Consider the following 13,432-nt stretch of genomic DNA (forward strand, 5'->3'; position numbering starts at 1 on the left):
ACTTACTCATAGGGGATGCTCCTGAACACTATGTGATCTAACAGTGTGATCTGTTCAGCAAGTTCCATGGCTGATAGGGTTTCAAAACATTCTGCCTTAGGACAGTCAGGCTGTAAGAAAGCAAGAGAAATCCAGCATTAACTGCATGAAGGTTTCTTTAATTTTGTCATCAGATCATAGAACTTCAGTCAGAGGAGAGGTCATCTTGTCCAACCAGCCCATTTTATAGGTGCAGAAACTGAGGCCTAGAGAGGTGTAATAACTGAGCCAGGTTTATACAGAATAGTAACAGATCAGAGTCACGATTTACACCCAGCTCCTTTGTGTCCAGCAACAGTGCTTCTTCCACAGTCCCAGTCTGTCTTCTAACATATTTGGGTCAGTACTAAGGGTACACCATCATATTTTACTTCTACTCTGCCAAAACACTGGCTTTCAGCTTCCATTTCTGAAATAAGAGGGTTTTTAAGAGCTCAAAATCCTCAAACCTAACACTGATCGCTGAACATAACAACTCTAAGCCTGGCTTAGAAATGGTGACAAGTTCACCTCAGAGAATCAGTCATACAATAGCATCTCATATTTAGAGAAGGCTTAAGATTTACAAAGTACTTTCTCTTTAATTAAACTTTTTCAATTAAAATGCATGCTTGTTAATTGAAAAAAATTTTAATTAAAAAAAGAGAAAGCACTTTGTAAACCTTAAAACTTCCTTCCTACTCCTCCCGCTGAGAAAGATAAAGAGAGGGAAAAACAACGCCTTCATAACAAATTGAAACTATGACCCTCAACGCAGTGACAGTCTTTCCAGTCTTGTCAAAGCATAGACAGTCAAATGCTAACTCAGTGGATACTGGGTAGGAAGAGGGAGGTCGTGTCCAGAGATGTAACCTCTAGTGATGGGATACAAACATGGGCCCACTTACTGTTTGGATTATATCCTCCATTTTGAGGTGAGCGTCATCTTGATCATCTTGAGAGAGGGCCCTAAAAAAAAAGACCAAAATATCCTACATAAAATAGATTTTTAAGCATGGGCAAGCATGAAAAGTATTTAAAACACATTTCATTTCCCCCCTTGTTGAAAGGTGTGTAAACTCAGGCCCATGAGGTTGAGCGGAGCAAAGGGGTACTCAACAGAAATTGGTTGTGTTGATGTGACGCTACTCAGTTGTTTCAGTTGTGTCTTTCTGTTTGTGACCCCACGTGGGGTTTTCCTGGCAAAGATATTGGAGTGGTTTGCCATGTCCTTCTCCAGCTCATTTTACAGATGAGGAAAATGAGGTCAACAGGGCAAAGTGACTTGCCCAAGGTCATACAGCTAGTAAGTGTCTGAGGCCAAATTTAAACTCAAGAAGAAAGCTCTGTACACTATGGCGCTACCTCGCCACCCTATCTGTGGAGACGCAACCTGGCGACGGCTTTTGCAGATGCTATACCCGTACCTACTGAAGCTCCAGAAAGGAAAGTCTTTGGCACTGTTAAATGGTTCAGTATTGAAAACTTACATGATTTTATTGGTGGAAATAATATTAAAGAAGCTTAACATCTTCTTGGCCACTGCACTCTAAGGACCTTGGGAACTTTCCATCTAACTTAAGCTAAGACATTTCATACGTATATTTCCCCTATTAGAATGTTAGTTCCTTGTGGGCAAGGACGGTCCTACTTTTCTATTTCTACTTGGTACAGTGCTTTGGCCATAGTAAGCACTTAATAAATGCTTTATTTATTCATTCATTCATTCATTATTCATTTTTTTGTGTTGTAAATAAGTCTTCAGGCCATTTAAGCACAGTACAAGAATAGTTTCCAAAAATATAGTGCTTAAAGAATCTCAAAGCATTTTAAACATAATTTTTGAATGTTATAAAGATATGATGACATTTGATAATAACCAGGCTTGTATATATTGTACTGATTAAGCCAGAGAAGGTATCCTGGTATGGTGGGAAAGTCCAGTCCCAGTGTCTTCACAAAGCAGGTGATGAATGCTGTAGTGCCTGTACAGGGCAGCCAAAGTAAATACATCAGTGAAAGTTCATGAGCAGCTCTGAATAGAGGTGGACCCCAAGTTACTTCAGTCCTGGAAAGCTTTTCTGAGGGCTCACATACATGAGGAGATATGCCAGTTGATATAAATACATCATGACCAGTTTGGAGACTTACGATGAGGAAGTTCGCTTAACGATAATATAATTTCAATTTGCATGGTACTGCTTTTGTTTGAGTTACAAGTCTGACTTTTAGGACGTGTGTCCATTTCTGGGAAAGGTAGGTCTATCTGCATTATGAGGCACACCTGCCATGCTTGGCTACTGTAGCTTAGAAAAGGACTCAGTGAATGCTAAGTCACCCAAGTAATGGTGATTAGCACAGGATGTGACGGAGGACTTTCATATAAGATGTGCCTTTTCTCAGTCACATGGCGAACCTTAATACTTAGGGGTCTCCAAATAGCATTGGTTCAGCTCAGTTATTATTATAATATAAAATAGTACACAGAATTATATATAGGAAAAGAATAATATGATAGAAAGTATATATTATATATAATCACATATAATGTAATATATAATCCCATATAAACATAAATTATATATGCATAATATAATCATATACTCCATATAGTTATAGTCATATATATAAATTATGTAATAATATTATTACAAATAAAGAAGATGTTAGAATCATGTATTTAGAGCTGGAAGGGACCTCAGAAGCCACAGAAACCAACTCTGTCCTTTTACAAGTGAGAAATATGAGATACTAAGTGACTTGCATAGTCGCTCAACAAGTACGTAGCTACAGCTACAGCTACAGTACCATATTCACTATATCGTGGTCTCATTGCGGGAACTATGAACTAAAACAATGCTATTTGGAAACCCATAAGCCACCAAAGTTTACCATGTGGATGAGAAAAGGCACACCCTAGGTGAAAGTCCTGGGTCACATACACTGCTAATCACTATTACTTAGAGGAATTAGCATTCACTTAGTACCAATAGCCCGTTGGGTGCTTCAGATAACAGTGATGCAATTGCCTTGTCATTTAGTCTTATCAGTCTGACTCTTCATGACCCCATTTGGGGTTTTCTTGGCAAAGATAGTGGAATGATCTGCTTCCTTCTCCAGTTCATTTTACAGTTGAGGAAAGAGAGGCAAACAGGGTTAAGTGACTTGCCCAGAGTCATACAGCTACTAAGTATCTGAGGCCAGATTTGAACTCAGGAAGATGAGTCTTCATGTCAGTCTAAATGGATGGAGAAATGGATCAGTCTTTGTTCAGAGAAAGGAAGGAATAAGTACTCACTCCTCTTTCTTCAGTGGAAGTCTGACTTACAGGGATATGAGTGATTATTCTATTTTCCACGTCACCCAAATCAAAAACCCACCATAAACTTTATCCCAAGTTAGATTATGACCACGAAGCAAATGGATTTTCATTGTCAACTGAAGCCACAAGTTTAAGGTGCTCCTTCTATATCCAGTGTCCAGATAAAGATGAATTAATGTATTGCTTACTAGGAAAGTTCTGGGATGATCTTCAAGCACAACTATTTAAAGACCAGGTAATCCTCCTGCAAGGCCATCAAAGAGCAGTTTTGAATCAGAGAAAGACAAAACAGGATCTTCTAAACTAAACATGAGTAAAATGGATGAATGAAGGTGCCCTTACACTGGCAAAGAGCAGCCTTTGAGAAGACAGAACAGCCTTTTACACAATATGGCTACACAAAGGTATAAACAAATGTACCCAGATGGCCATCAAGTCCCTTCAACTCATGGTCCTATCTCCCCCCTTTCACAGCCTCATTCCTTAGTCTCCACTTGCTCTCTTTGCACTCATTTCTCGGGGCTCTGCATTCTCACTTCCTACCCTACTATTTGTCTGAAATGGCTCTCTCCAAAGGTGCCAATAATGTATTGTTAAACCCAAAGGCTTTTTCTGAGGCCTCAGTCTTCTAGACCTCTTTTCAATATCTCACACTGTTTGTAAACCATTCTCCAGGATACTGTCTCCCTCCTTGGTTTTTATGACAATGCTTTTCTTATGACAGAGCTGCTCCAGAGTTTCTGCAGGATAATCTGTATGTCCTGCCTTGCCCACTATGTGTGGATATGCTTCAGGGCTCTATCCTGGACCCCTTTCATGTCTCTTTATATACTCTTGGTAACCTCATCAGCGGCCACAGGTTCAACTATGATTAGTTTTACACAGATGACTCCCAAATCCACATATTCATCAATTATCTGTCTCCTGAGTCCCAGTCCTATATATCTTTTGACCTACTAGGAGTCCCCTACTTTGATGTCTCCTGGGCATCTCAATTTCCACATGTCTGTCCAAAATAGTAAACTACATTTGTACCCTAGAAGTTGGTCATCCTTGAGTCTTCACCACTAATCACCTCCGAAGTACAATCAGTTGTTAATTCTTGTTGACCAGTTCGGCAAAATCTCTTGCACCTATCCCTTCCTCTCTACTCACATGGACAACCCTGGAGCTTGGGCCCTTATCACCTCTCACCTCTATTAATTGTGGTAGCCTCAAAATTACTGCCCTTGTCTCTTTCCACTCCAATGCATTTTCCATACAGCTACCAAACTGATATCATGACATCATAGGTCTGACTGTGCCACTTCCCTATTCGAGAAGCTTCAGTGGCTGCATTAAGCCTCTAGGATAAAATACAGACTACTTTGCTTGGCATTTAAAACCCATCACACAATCTGGCTTCAACCTCTTTTTCCAGGCTGATTACACAGTATTCCTCCTCAATCACTCAATGTTCCAGCCAAACTGGCTACTGCCCATATATGACGTTCCATCTTTAGCCTCCTGGCTCTGCTTCGGGCTATCCTCTCCTGCCTTGAATGTTCTCCCTTCACAACCTCCTGGCTTCTGTAGTTCAGGAGCTACCTCATATAATAGACTCTTATTGATTTCCCCAGTTGCTAGTGCTCTCCTACCCCACAAATTTACTTTGTAGATAGTTTGTATATATATTATATTATTGCACTCCTGGCCCTACACCCCCAGCAGAATGTAAACTCCTTAAAGGCAAAGATTTTTATTTTTGTATGAATCCAAACTCAATACTCAAACAATCCAAAGGACTTGGGATTTCGTTGGTAGGGATATCCTCCCGTTCGACCTGGCAAAGATGCAGGCCATCTATACCTGCCAATCCCATACAACTTTAGTTCATCTCCTCTCGATGGGGATGAGATCTGCACCCCTAAAAGGAAAAGACTAGGTCTTCGGGATCTGGACATTTAAAAGGAAAAGTCCTGGGCTCTCTCAGGTAGCTCATGTCCCTGGTGTTCACCTGGAGCAATTGCCCCTTCCCAGTTAAGTAAATGCCCCTAAACTGTCTGTACCTGGCCCCACCCTAGACAATCACTCCTTAATTCCATCTAGATCCGTTCTCTGTTCCCACAGTCTTCTGTATAAAAGATCCATCTTGTCTCCATTAAAGTGCTGAGATTCTTTAAGAGTCTGGCCAATGCTCAGAGTCAATATAGGCTGCTTGTTAATGCAAGTGTCACACGTATGGCAAATTCTTAAAATCTCATCCGCCCAGACCAGTGTTCTAATAAACCTTGTCTTTGACTGAAAGAAGGCTTGGGTTGAATTCATTCGAGGCAGAACCTGCATGTCACTATTTAGGGGTTCCAGCACCCCTAAACCTCAACACTCCCCATTCAGGGGATCCACCTAATGTTGGGGTTCTAACTTGATTTTCTTTGATATTGACAGGATACCTGTGGAACACTGAGGCCATCCAACACTTTAGCTGCCTGACCAGACAAGACTGAGTACTGTGCTTGCACGTAGAGGATCAATGAGCAAAGGATCTGAAGGAGGAAAAGATTCAAAAAGTACAGGAGAAATCCTGGACGCTAGTAACACCCCAAAGGTGACCAAGAAAAACCCCATTGACTATTGGCCTATACGCTTACTCTCCCATCTATGCAATATTTTTGTCTTTGTACAAATCAAGGGGCAACCAGGTGGAGAAATGGATAAAGCACTGGGCCTGGAGTCAGGAATTTTCCTAAGAACCTCAGAATTTGACTCATTTTGTCCCTACCCATATTTCTTTAGAGAATATCAGAATATATCTCATGGCAAGGTCTCCAAAGATGTGGGGAAAAGAGTCCAGGGCCCATGCAAGCATTCAAGCTAACAGTATCTAATTTACAGCCGCCCTTATTTAACCCCAGAGGAAAGACAAAACATAATAAGTATCCAGAACCACTCACTAGTGAAGGAAGCAGCAAGGTTTAATGGAAAGAGCACTAGGATTTGAGTCAGAAGAGCTGAATTCAAATTCTTATTCTGTTTTGATTAGCTATGTAAGCTTGGGTAAATCACAACTTCTCTATGCCTCAATTTCTTCATCCATATAAAATGAGGGCGTTAGGTTATCTGATTTCTAGGTCTAAATTTTATTATGATTCTGGGTGATGCTCTTTCTTACATTAGACTGGGTCAAGAATTTAAATCTCCACTACATGTAGTCCCCCAGTATTCTCTTATCCCAATAGATTTCAAATCTGTTACTGTCCTATAACTTTGTCTACTAATCATTTAAATATTCAAAATGATATTTTAAATATTTTTCAACTCTATTTGAATACTTGAATTGAAATAATCATTTGAATGCTCAGAATAACAGCTACCATTTATATAGCACTTTGAGGCTTCCAAATTTCTTACATATATTATCTCTATGGCACCCTTGGAGGTACTATTGTTATCCACGTTTTACATATAAGGAAACTGAGGCAAACAGAGGTTAAGTGATTTACTCAGGGTCACACAGCTAATATGTCTCCAAAGCTGGATTTGGACTCTGGACTTCTTGACTTCAATGCTCTTTCTACTGAATCATCTAGCTGCCTTAAGTGGTCTGGGTGATTCCACCCTGGGCCTTGCAAAATCTGGCAGCAATTCTTTTACTGAATCTTAACCTAGAGTAGATGGTCATATTTAAAAAGTCTTTAAAAAGTCAGTCCATTTTCTGTGGTTTTATAAGACTAGGTAAGATCTCTCAGCCTGAAAGTCATAGAGATGAATATCAAACGCTCTTCTGGTATTTTTAGAAATGCAAAGGTCTTGCAATGGATCTTTAGTCCCTCTCTTCTCTGCTGACCTTGCTCAAACGTAGATTCAGAATTGCTGAAAAACTAGCGTGATTTGCATTGGAGAATTAATGAGCATTATGAGAGTTGTGGTGAGACTGCCACGATTAAGCTATCATCCACTGTATTGTTATACGCATCCTGACATTCTTTTGCTTTTCACAGTTTGACAATGAACTAATCAACCTTGAACTTGGAAAAATTCACTAGAAAAAGTGTTTTAGTTGGATTATCATTAATAAGTAATAGCTTTTGTCTTACTACCACGTGATGTTCAATGTCTTCGTCAACTATTAGCACGCCACCCTATTTTCTTTCAGGGCTGAGTTTAACTAATATATGGGAGATAATTTGATTTCAATTTATTTAAATCCATAAACTTTATTTCTTTACTAGACAACTTCCTCAAGCCAAGTTAACAAGACTTTATTAAGTATTTGCTATGTGATACTCACTGTGCTAAGCACTAGGGATACAAGAAGGGCAAACAGTCTCTGCCTTCAAGGAGCTTACCTTCTAATAGGGGAGGCAATATGAAAACAACTATATCCATACAAGACATGTACAGGATAGATGAAAGGTCATCTCAGAGGGCTTGCCCTTTCCTTCTCCAGTAGATTGCCTTTTGTCAGAACTCTCCACTATGACCTGCCCATCTTGGGTAACTCTACACAGTACAGCTCACAGTTTCATTGAGCTATGCAAGTCCCTCCACCATGATGAGACAGTGAGACTTTTGGGAGTCCACTGGACAGCAAGGAGATCAAATTAGTCAATACTTAAATTAATTCAGGCTCCTCACTGGAAGGTCAAACACTGAAGCTAAAGCTTAAATACTTTGGCTACATAATGAGAAGATGGGACTGGTTGGAAAAGACCCTGATGTTGGGAAACATTGATGGCAAAAGGAGAAGGAGATGGCAGAGGATGAGATGGATAGATTGCACCATGGAAACAGTGAGCATGAGCCTGGACAGACTTTGAGAGATACTGGAAGATAGAAGGGCCTGGTGTGCTGTGGTCCACGGGATCACAAAGAGTCAGACACTACTGAAAGGCTGAACCACAACAATAAAATCTCAGAGGAAAGCCATTAGCTGTGAAGGCGTGGGGATGAGGAGAGATTACAGAAAAGGCATCTTGAATGAGATCTAAAATGAGACTTGAAAGAAGTCAGAGAAACCAGGAGGTTCTTTTTTCCTTCTGAAGAGTGAGAGTCTCTTCTTTACCAAATTAAGGAAAAGGCTTTCCCTACAAACATCTTCAAACCTATTGTGACTCATGGTTTATACCCAGCAGGCATCTGACATCAGGATACATAGCCAATAGCCACAGCCTCAGGATCTGAGCCCGTTCTAGGGGTTACCTCTGCTTTGCTATGGACTCTACCTGTTCTCCCAGACTCAGGACCTTGTCAACTTGAGCCAGCAGCACTAATCAGACACCACGTGGCCACTTTTGGCTGCCCTTATCCCTGACTTGGCACAATGGACCTCATATAGCAGGCATTTAGGAAATGCCAAATTGAAATCGAGATCAAAAATATACTTTCTCTTTAAAAATAGAAAATAATAATAAATCTTCCTTGTATACTGTAATTTGGGGGAAGGATTTCCAGTGATGACAACTATTTATATGTTCACTGGTAATATCAATTCCTGCTGTGTTATTCTGCTTTATTTTATCTGGAAATTTTTCAAAGCCCCTGAAAAAGATCCAAGTGTACTACCTGTATGTAGGACATCTCCTTTCTAGCAATCCTGGGTCTCAGGCTTCCAAAAGGAAACTAACATGATGTAATGAGCTAGATATCTCACAACTTGGGTACTAGGTATGATTATCAGTTCCCCTGAATCAAGCAAGTGGAAAATCTGCTGGTGTTACATTGGAAACTTATCTCATATACTAGCCCAGGAGTTCTTAACTTTTTTGAGTCATGGACCCCATTCTAGTAAAGCCTATGGGCCCCTTTTCAGAATAATGTTTTTAAATGTATAAAATAGGATTCAAGGAGACCAGTTATATTGAAAAAAATTTCTTTTTAGAACTTCACAGATCCCAAGTTAAGAACTTCTGATCTAGGTACATAGGGGAAGCTAGGAAATAAACATTTCCTTGTCATCAAGGCCCCAGGCATTTCCACATGTAGGGAGAAAGTATCAAGGCATATAAATATGTTGATATATTACATATTATAAATATGTATTAGCTATGTGTAATAATTATAAATATTACACATTATAGTTATATATGCACATAATTATATATATAATTATAAAGAAGTCTTACACATTATAAACATATAAATATAACGCACCAAGGAAATAAGGTTGTTGATAATGTGACTTGAAAGAATCACTTCCCAGCCTTCCAGTGTTCAAAGTGTCCAAGACTTCGGGCAGTATCAGCAGAGCCCAACGCACGAGATTTTTCCCAGCACAGCAGACTATAAACATCAAATGATGTAACCTGTTCCTCCAGAGCTGCACTGCTCTGCTATACTTTTCCCTCTGGGCTTAAATTAGCCTGAGTTCTCCCTGTTTTTATACGCTCTCCTCCTGCTTGAGGAGGTAATTGTACCATCCCCTGACTTGATAATGCACTGGATAGTTAAGAAGGAGATCTGGTACAAAGTAAAGGTGAATCTAAAAATCGTGGATATAGTCTTAATGCTTTAAGTACAATTTAGATGAAATCTTCAGCATGTGTCCTGCTTTTATGTAAGATAAATACAACACAAAGGTCAGATGATGGTTTGTTTTGCTAATAGATAACTTGTACACAGAATAAACTTTTGTTCTTCAGAACAGGTCTAGAATTTCAGGTAACATTTTCTGAGATGGTGATGATGATGGTGAAAAAATAGCAAAAATCTATATAATGCCCAAACCCACATCAAGTCACTAAGAGATGGGGATTAAGTCACCAAGAAGACAGGGATGGACAGTCTTAGGACAGAGGACAGTCTTAACTACCAGATGCAGGTTGTCCATAGCAGCAGAGGCAACGATAACCATGAGTTCAGAAGGGAGGAGATCTGGTCTGACTCTAACACAAAAGCCTAATTCAGAAAGTGAGACTGGAAACCTGAATAAATGCCCGAAACAACAAAGAAATACTACGGTTAAAGAGAATATCTCCACAAGTACAAGTGGGGCCTCAAGAAAAGCAGGTTTGGCCATAAGGACTCCCAAACTAGAAATTAAAAAGTGAATTAAGTGATAAGTAAAATCAGAGCTCCTGAGAAGGAAAAAAAAACCTGGAAGAGTAAATGGCTTAGAATAGAAGGTAGGAAACGTTACCCCAGGAGTGGGGCTTCCTGAAAAACAGAATGGAGCATAACAGAATTGAGCAATTTCATGAGATCATAAGAAATATTAGAACCAAATAAAAAGATTGGGGAAAAAAGAAATTGTAAGTAAAGTCTACCCCTTAGCTCGGCATAGTGGCTTACAGACTCAATGACTTAACCCTACCCTCTCACCTCAACCTTTTAGTAAAGGGGAATAGAGAACCAGTGGACTAGGAGATGGCGGCAGAGAGCAGGTAAGTAACCAAAGCACCTAGAAAGACCCTAGACATCATTAAGTGATGATAACAAGATGACAACAGGGCATCTGCAGCCTTGCACCAATGACTATGCATTTGTCCTGGCCACATATCTCTCCTTAGCACAGCTCCTCCATACATGTGCTCATCATACATGTTCTCTGTATGTATTCTTTCATCCCTGGCACAAAGTTACACATGGGAGACTGAGATTTTTCTCCAAGCGTCCAAGAAGGCAGCCTTCATTGTCACTTGATTTGCTTCCCTGTTTGATTATATTTTTTTCAATATATATTTTTAACTAATGTGTCCTCTGGCTGGCCCTGGTCCCTCAGGGACTCATCAGTCATAGGTCTGACTGGATGATAATCCACAGGCAAGTTTTCTAGGGCTCTCTATGCCTGGTTCTACACAAAAAGTACTGAGCTAGCCAAATTCTCAGAACTCTGATCTTCTAACCTCTAAGGGCTCATCGCAAGTTGACTGGACTTACAGATCTTACTGTTGAGTCATTTCAGTTATGTCCAACTCTTTGTGATCTCATTTGGGATTTTTTTTTGGTAAAGGTACTGGAATGGTTCGCCATTTCCTTCTCCACCTCCTTTTAGAGGTGAGAAAACTGAGATAAACAGGGTTAAGTGACTTGCCCAGGGTCATTGGGCGAGTAAGTATCTGAGGCTGGATTTGAACTCAGAAAGGTGAGTCTCCCTGATTCCAAGCCCAGATCTTGTGGTCCACTGCGCCACAGGACACCTATCTCTGGTTTCTTTTTCTCACTCCACTCATATGTTGGGCCAGAGGGTAGATAATCAGTCATTATTGAGACCTGCGGCCTACTTTTGATCTGCTAGATATAACGAGATTCTCAAATTTTTCTTAGAACTTAATTCGATTTTTTTTTTTTGAATTTCATAGAAATTTATTTTTAGAAGTACAAATATTCAAAGTAACAAATTTTTATTGTAGAAGTGGTCACACAAACATTACCAAGTACCATTACAATTACATGCTGCATTTAAATTAGAAACACATTTATGCACTAGTAAAAGGGGAATATTACGACTTGTAAGTTTGGGATTTTTCCCCTCAAGTAAAATGAAAATCACCAGACTGAAAGATTGTTGATGACTTAAGTAGGAATCAAGAGACCTGGATCCTAGTTCCTGTTCAGCCCTTAAACATCTGTGTCCTTAGGCTAGTCATTTCATTCCTTTTGGCCTCAGTTTTCTCATCTGTAAAAGGGAGAGGATGGATTAAGCACAACAGAGTGGATAAAGCATGATTTTCTGGGGCAGAGGGCCTCATTCACAGTCTCTTTTCCTGTGTGATCTTAGACAAATCACTCATTCTCACTGAACCTGTTTTCCCCTCTGTAAATTAGAGTAGTTGGACTGGACGGCCTCACTGTTGAGGTCCCTTTCACTTCTAGATCTATGATTCTGTTTTAGAATTTCATTCTTAACAGCCCTTTCCCCAGCCCCTCTTTGTTGAGTTTTGCTGCATTTCTGCTCACCCAGAGCACTGGCCCCTCTCTCAGCACTACCTTGATCTCTGGCCCTCTGGAGGAAGGAGTGCCTCTGACCCCACCTATTCTTACTGTGGATAAAGGAGGAAGCCTGTCCTGGCCCAGACTTGGTAGCAGCATCCTTCATCACTGTCTTGCACATCTTTATGATTCTGTGTCTTTGGAATTCTTGACCTTGCACATTTACCTGAAGCATGTCAATTACCTGATCATTAAGTCTCATTGTACCCTTCAAAACTTCACTGATGATTCTAAGACAGCATCGGGGCTTAGTTTCAATAGGTCCATGGGATCTTTTTGAGTGATGTGCTCCTTCCTAGGAGCCTGTTTGTATCACATCAGCTCCTTCCAGTGGCCAGAAGTAGATGCATTTTTCCTGATTCAGAGGGTCTGAATTCCCTTTGAAATGATGTCTTTCAGTTATTATCTCCTGGCTGAGAGACACCATTAGCTCAAGGCTCATGAGCAGAGCAGAGGTCAAACCCTTCTCAGTTCGGTTCATTTCTCATTCTGTCCACTTCCCCAGGTCCCCACAGAGGAGGGCTAATCCTAAATCTCCTAACTACAGCTTTAGTGCATCATTAAACCTATTTTACACTTAGAATGACAAGAGATTGTTTCTACCAAATGAGGAAACTGAGGTCAAGAGGGGATGAAATGACCTCACAAGTATTAAAAGGCAGAGTTGGGATTTGAACCCAGGCCTTCTGATTCCAAACCCAGCACTCTTTCCATCTTACTATCCATTTCCCATACTACTTTTCTACTTTTGCCATCATACTTGCACGCGAAGAGGAATCACTCCTTTACGGAGATAATCTCTCGTTAAATGAAATCAAGGCTTCATTTATTAAAGTTTGGAATTATATCCTGAAAATAATGGACTAATAGAGACTTTTTGATGTAAGTTTTCCCGATCTTAGCAGGATTTGAATGAAAGCAAAGATGTTGTCTGTACCCCTGCACTGTGCCTATGAGGTCTAGCTATGGACTAACCAATGCCTAGCACTTAGTAGGTACTTTATAAATGCTTGATGACTGACTGGCTACCAAATAAGGAATTAAAGGCAGACAGATAGCAGACTGGGTTGGTTACTGGGGAATAAGGAGCAGAGCTGGTATGGAGCAAGAGAAGCAGTTGTGAGATTTAATAAAGGTACCAGGCAGCTACACATGAGGGGGCAGAGATTTCCAGTTTAAGGG

General features: G+C 40.2%; 1 protein-coding gene across 5 annotated transcripts in view; it reads right to left on the minus strand.

Moving 5' to 3' along the window:
* Positions 1–13,432, minus strand: part of RASGRF2 (Ras protein specific guanine nucleotide releasing factor 2) — a 327,187-nt gene that overhangs the window by 19,640 nt on the left and 294,115 nt on the right. For all 5 annotated transcript variants that reach the window (XM_072606257.1, XM_072606256.1, XM_072606259.1 and 2 more), the window contains 2 exons: positions 927–987; positions 7–110 (listed from right to left, as the gene is read on the minus strand). In XM_072606257.1, coding sequence (XP_072462358.1) covers positions 7–110; positions 927–987 — 165 coding nt within the window. The remainder of the gene's footprint in view (positions 1–6; positions 111–926; positions 988–13,432) is intronic.

This window comes from Notamacropus eugenii, chromosome 4 (genome assembly GCF_028372415.1).
Source record: "Notamacropus eugenii isolate mMacEug1 chromosome 4, mMacEug1.pri_v2, whole genome shotgun sequence".
NCBI classification, from domain to species: domain Eukaryota; kingdom Metazoa; phylum Chordata; class Mammalia; order Diprotodontia; family Macropodidae; genus Notamacropus; species Notamacropus eugenii.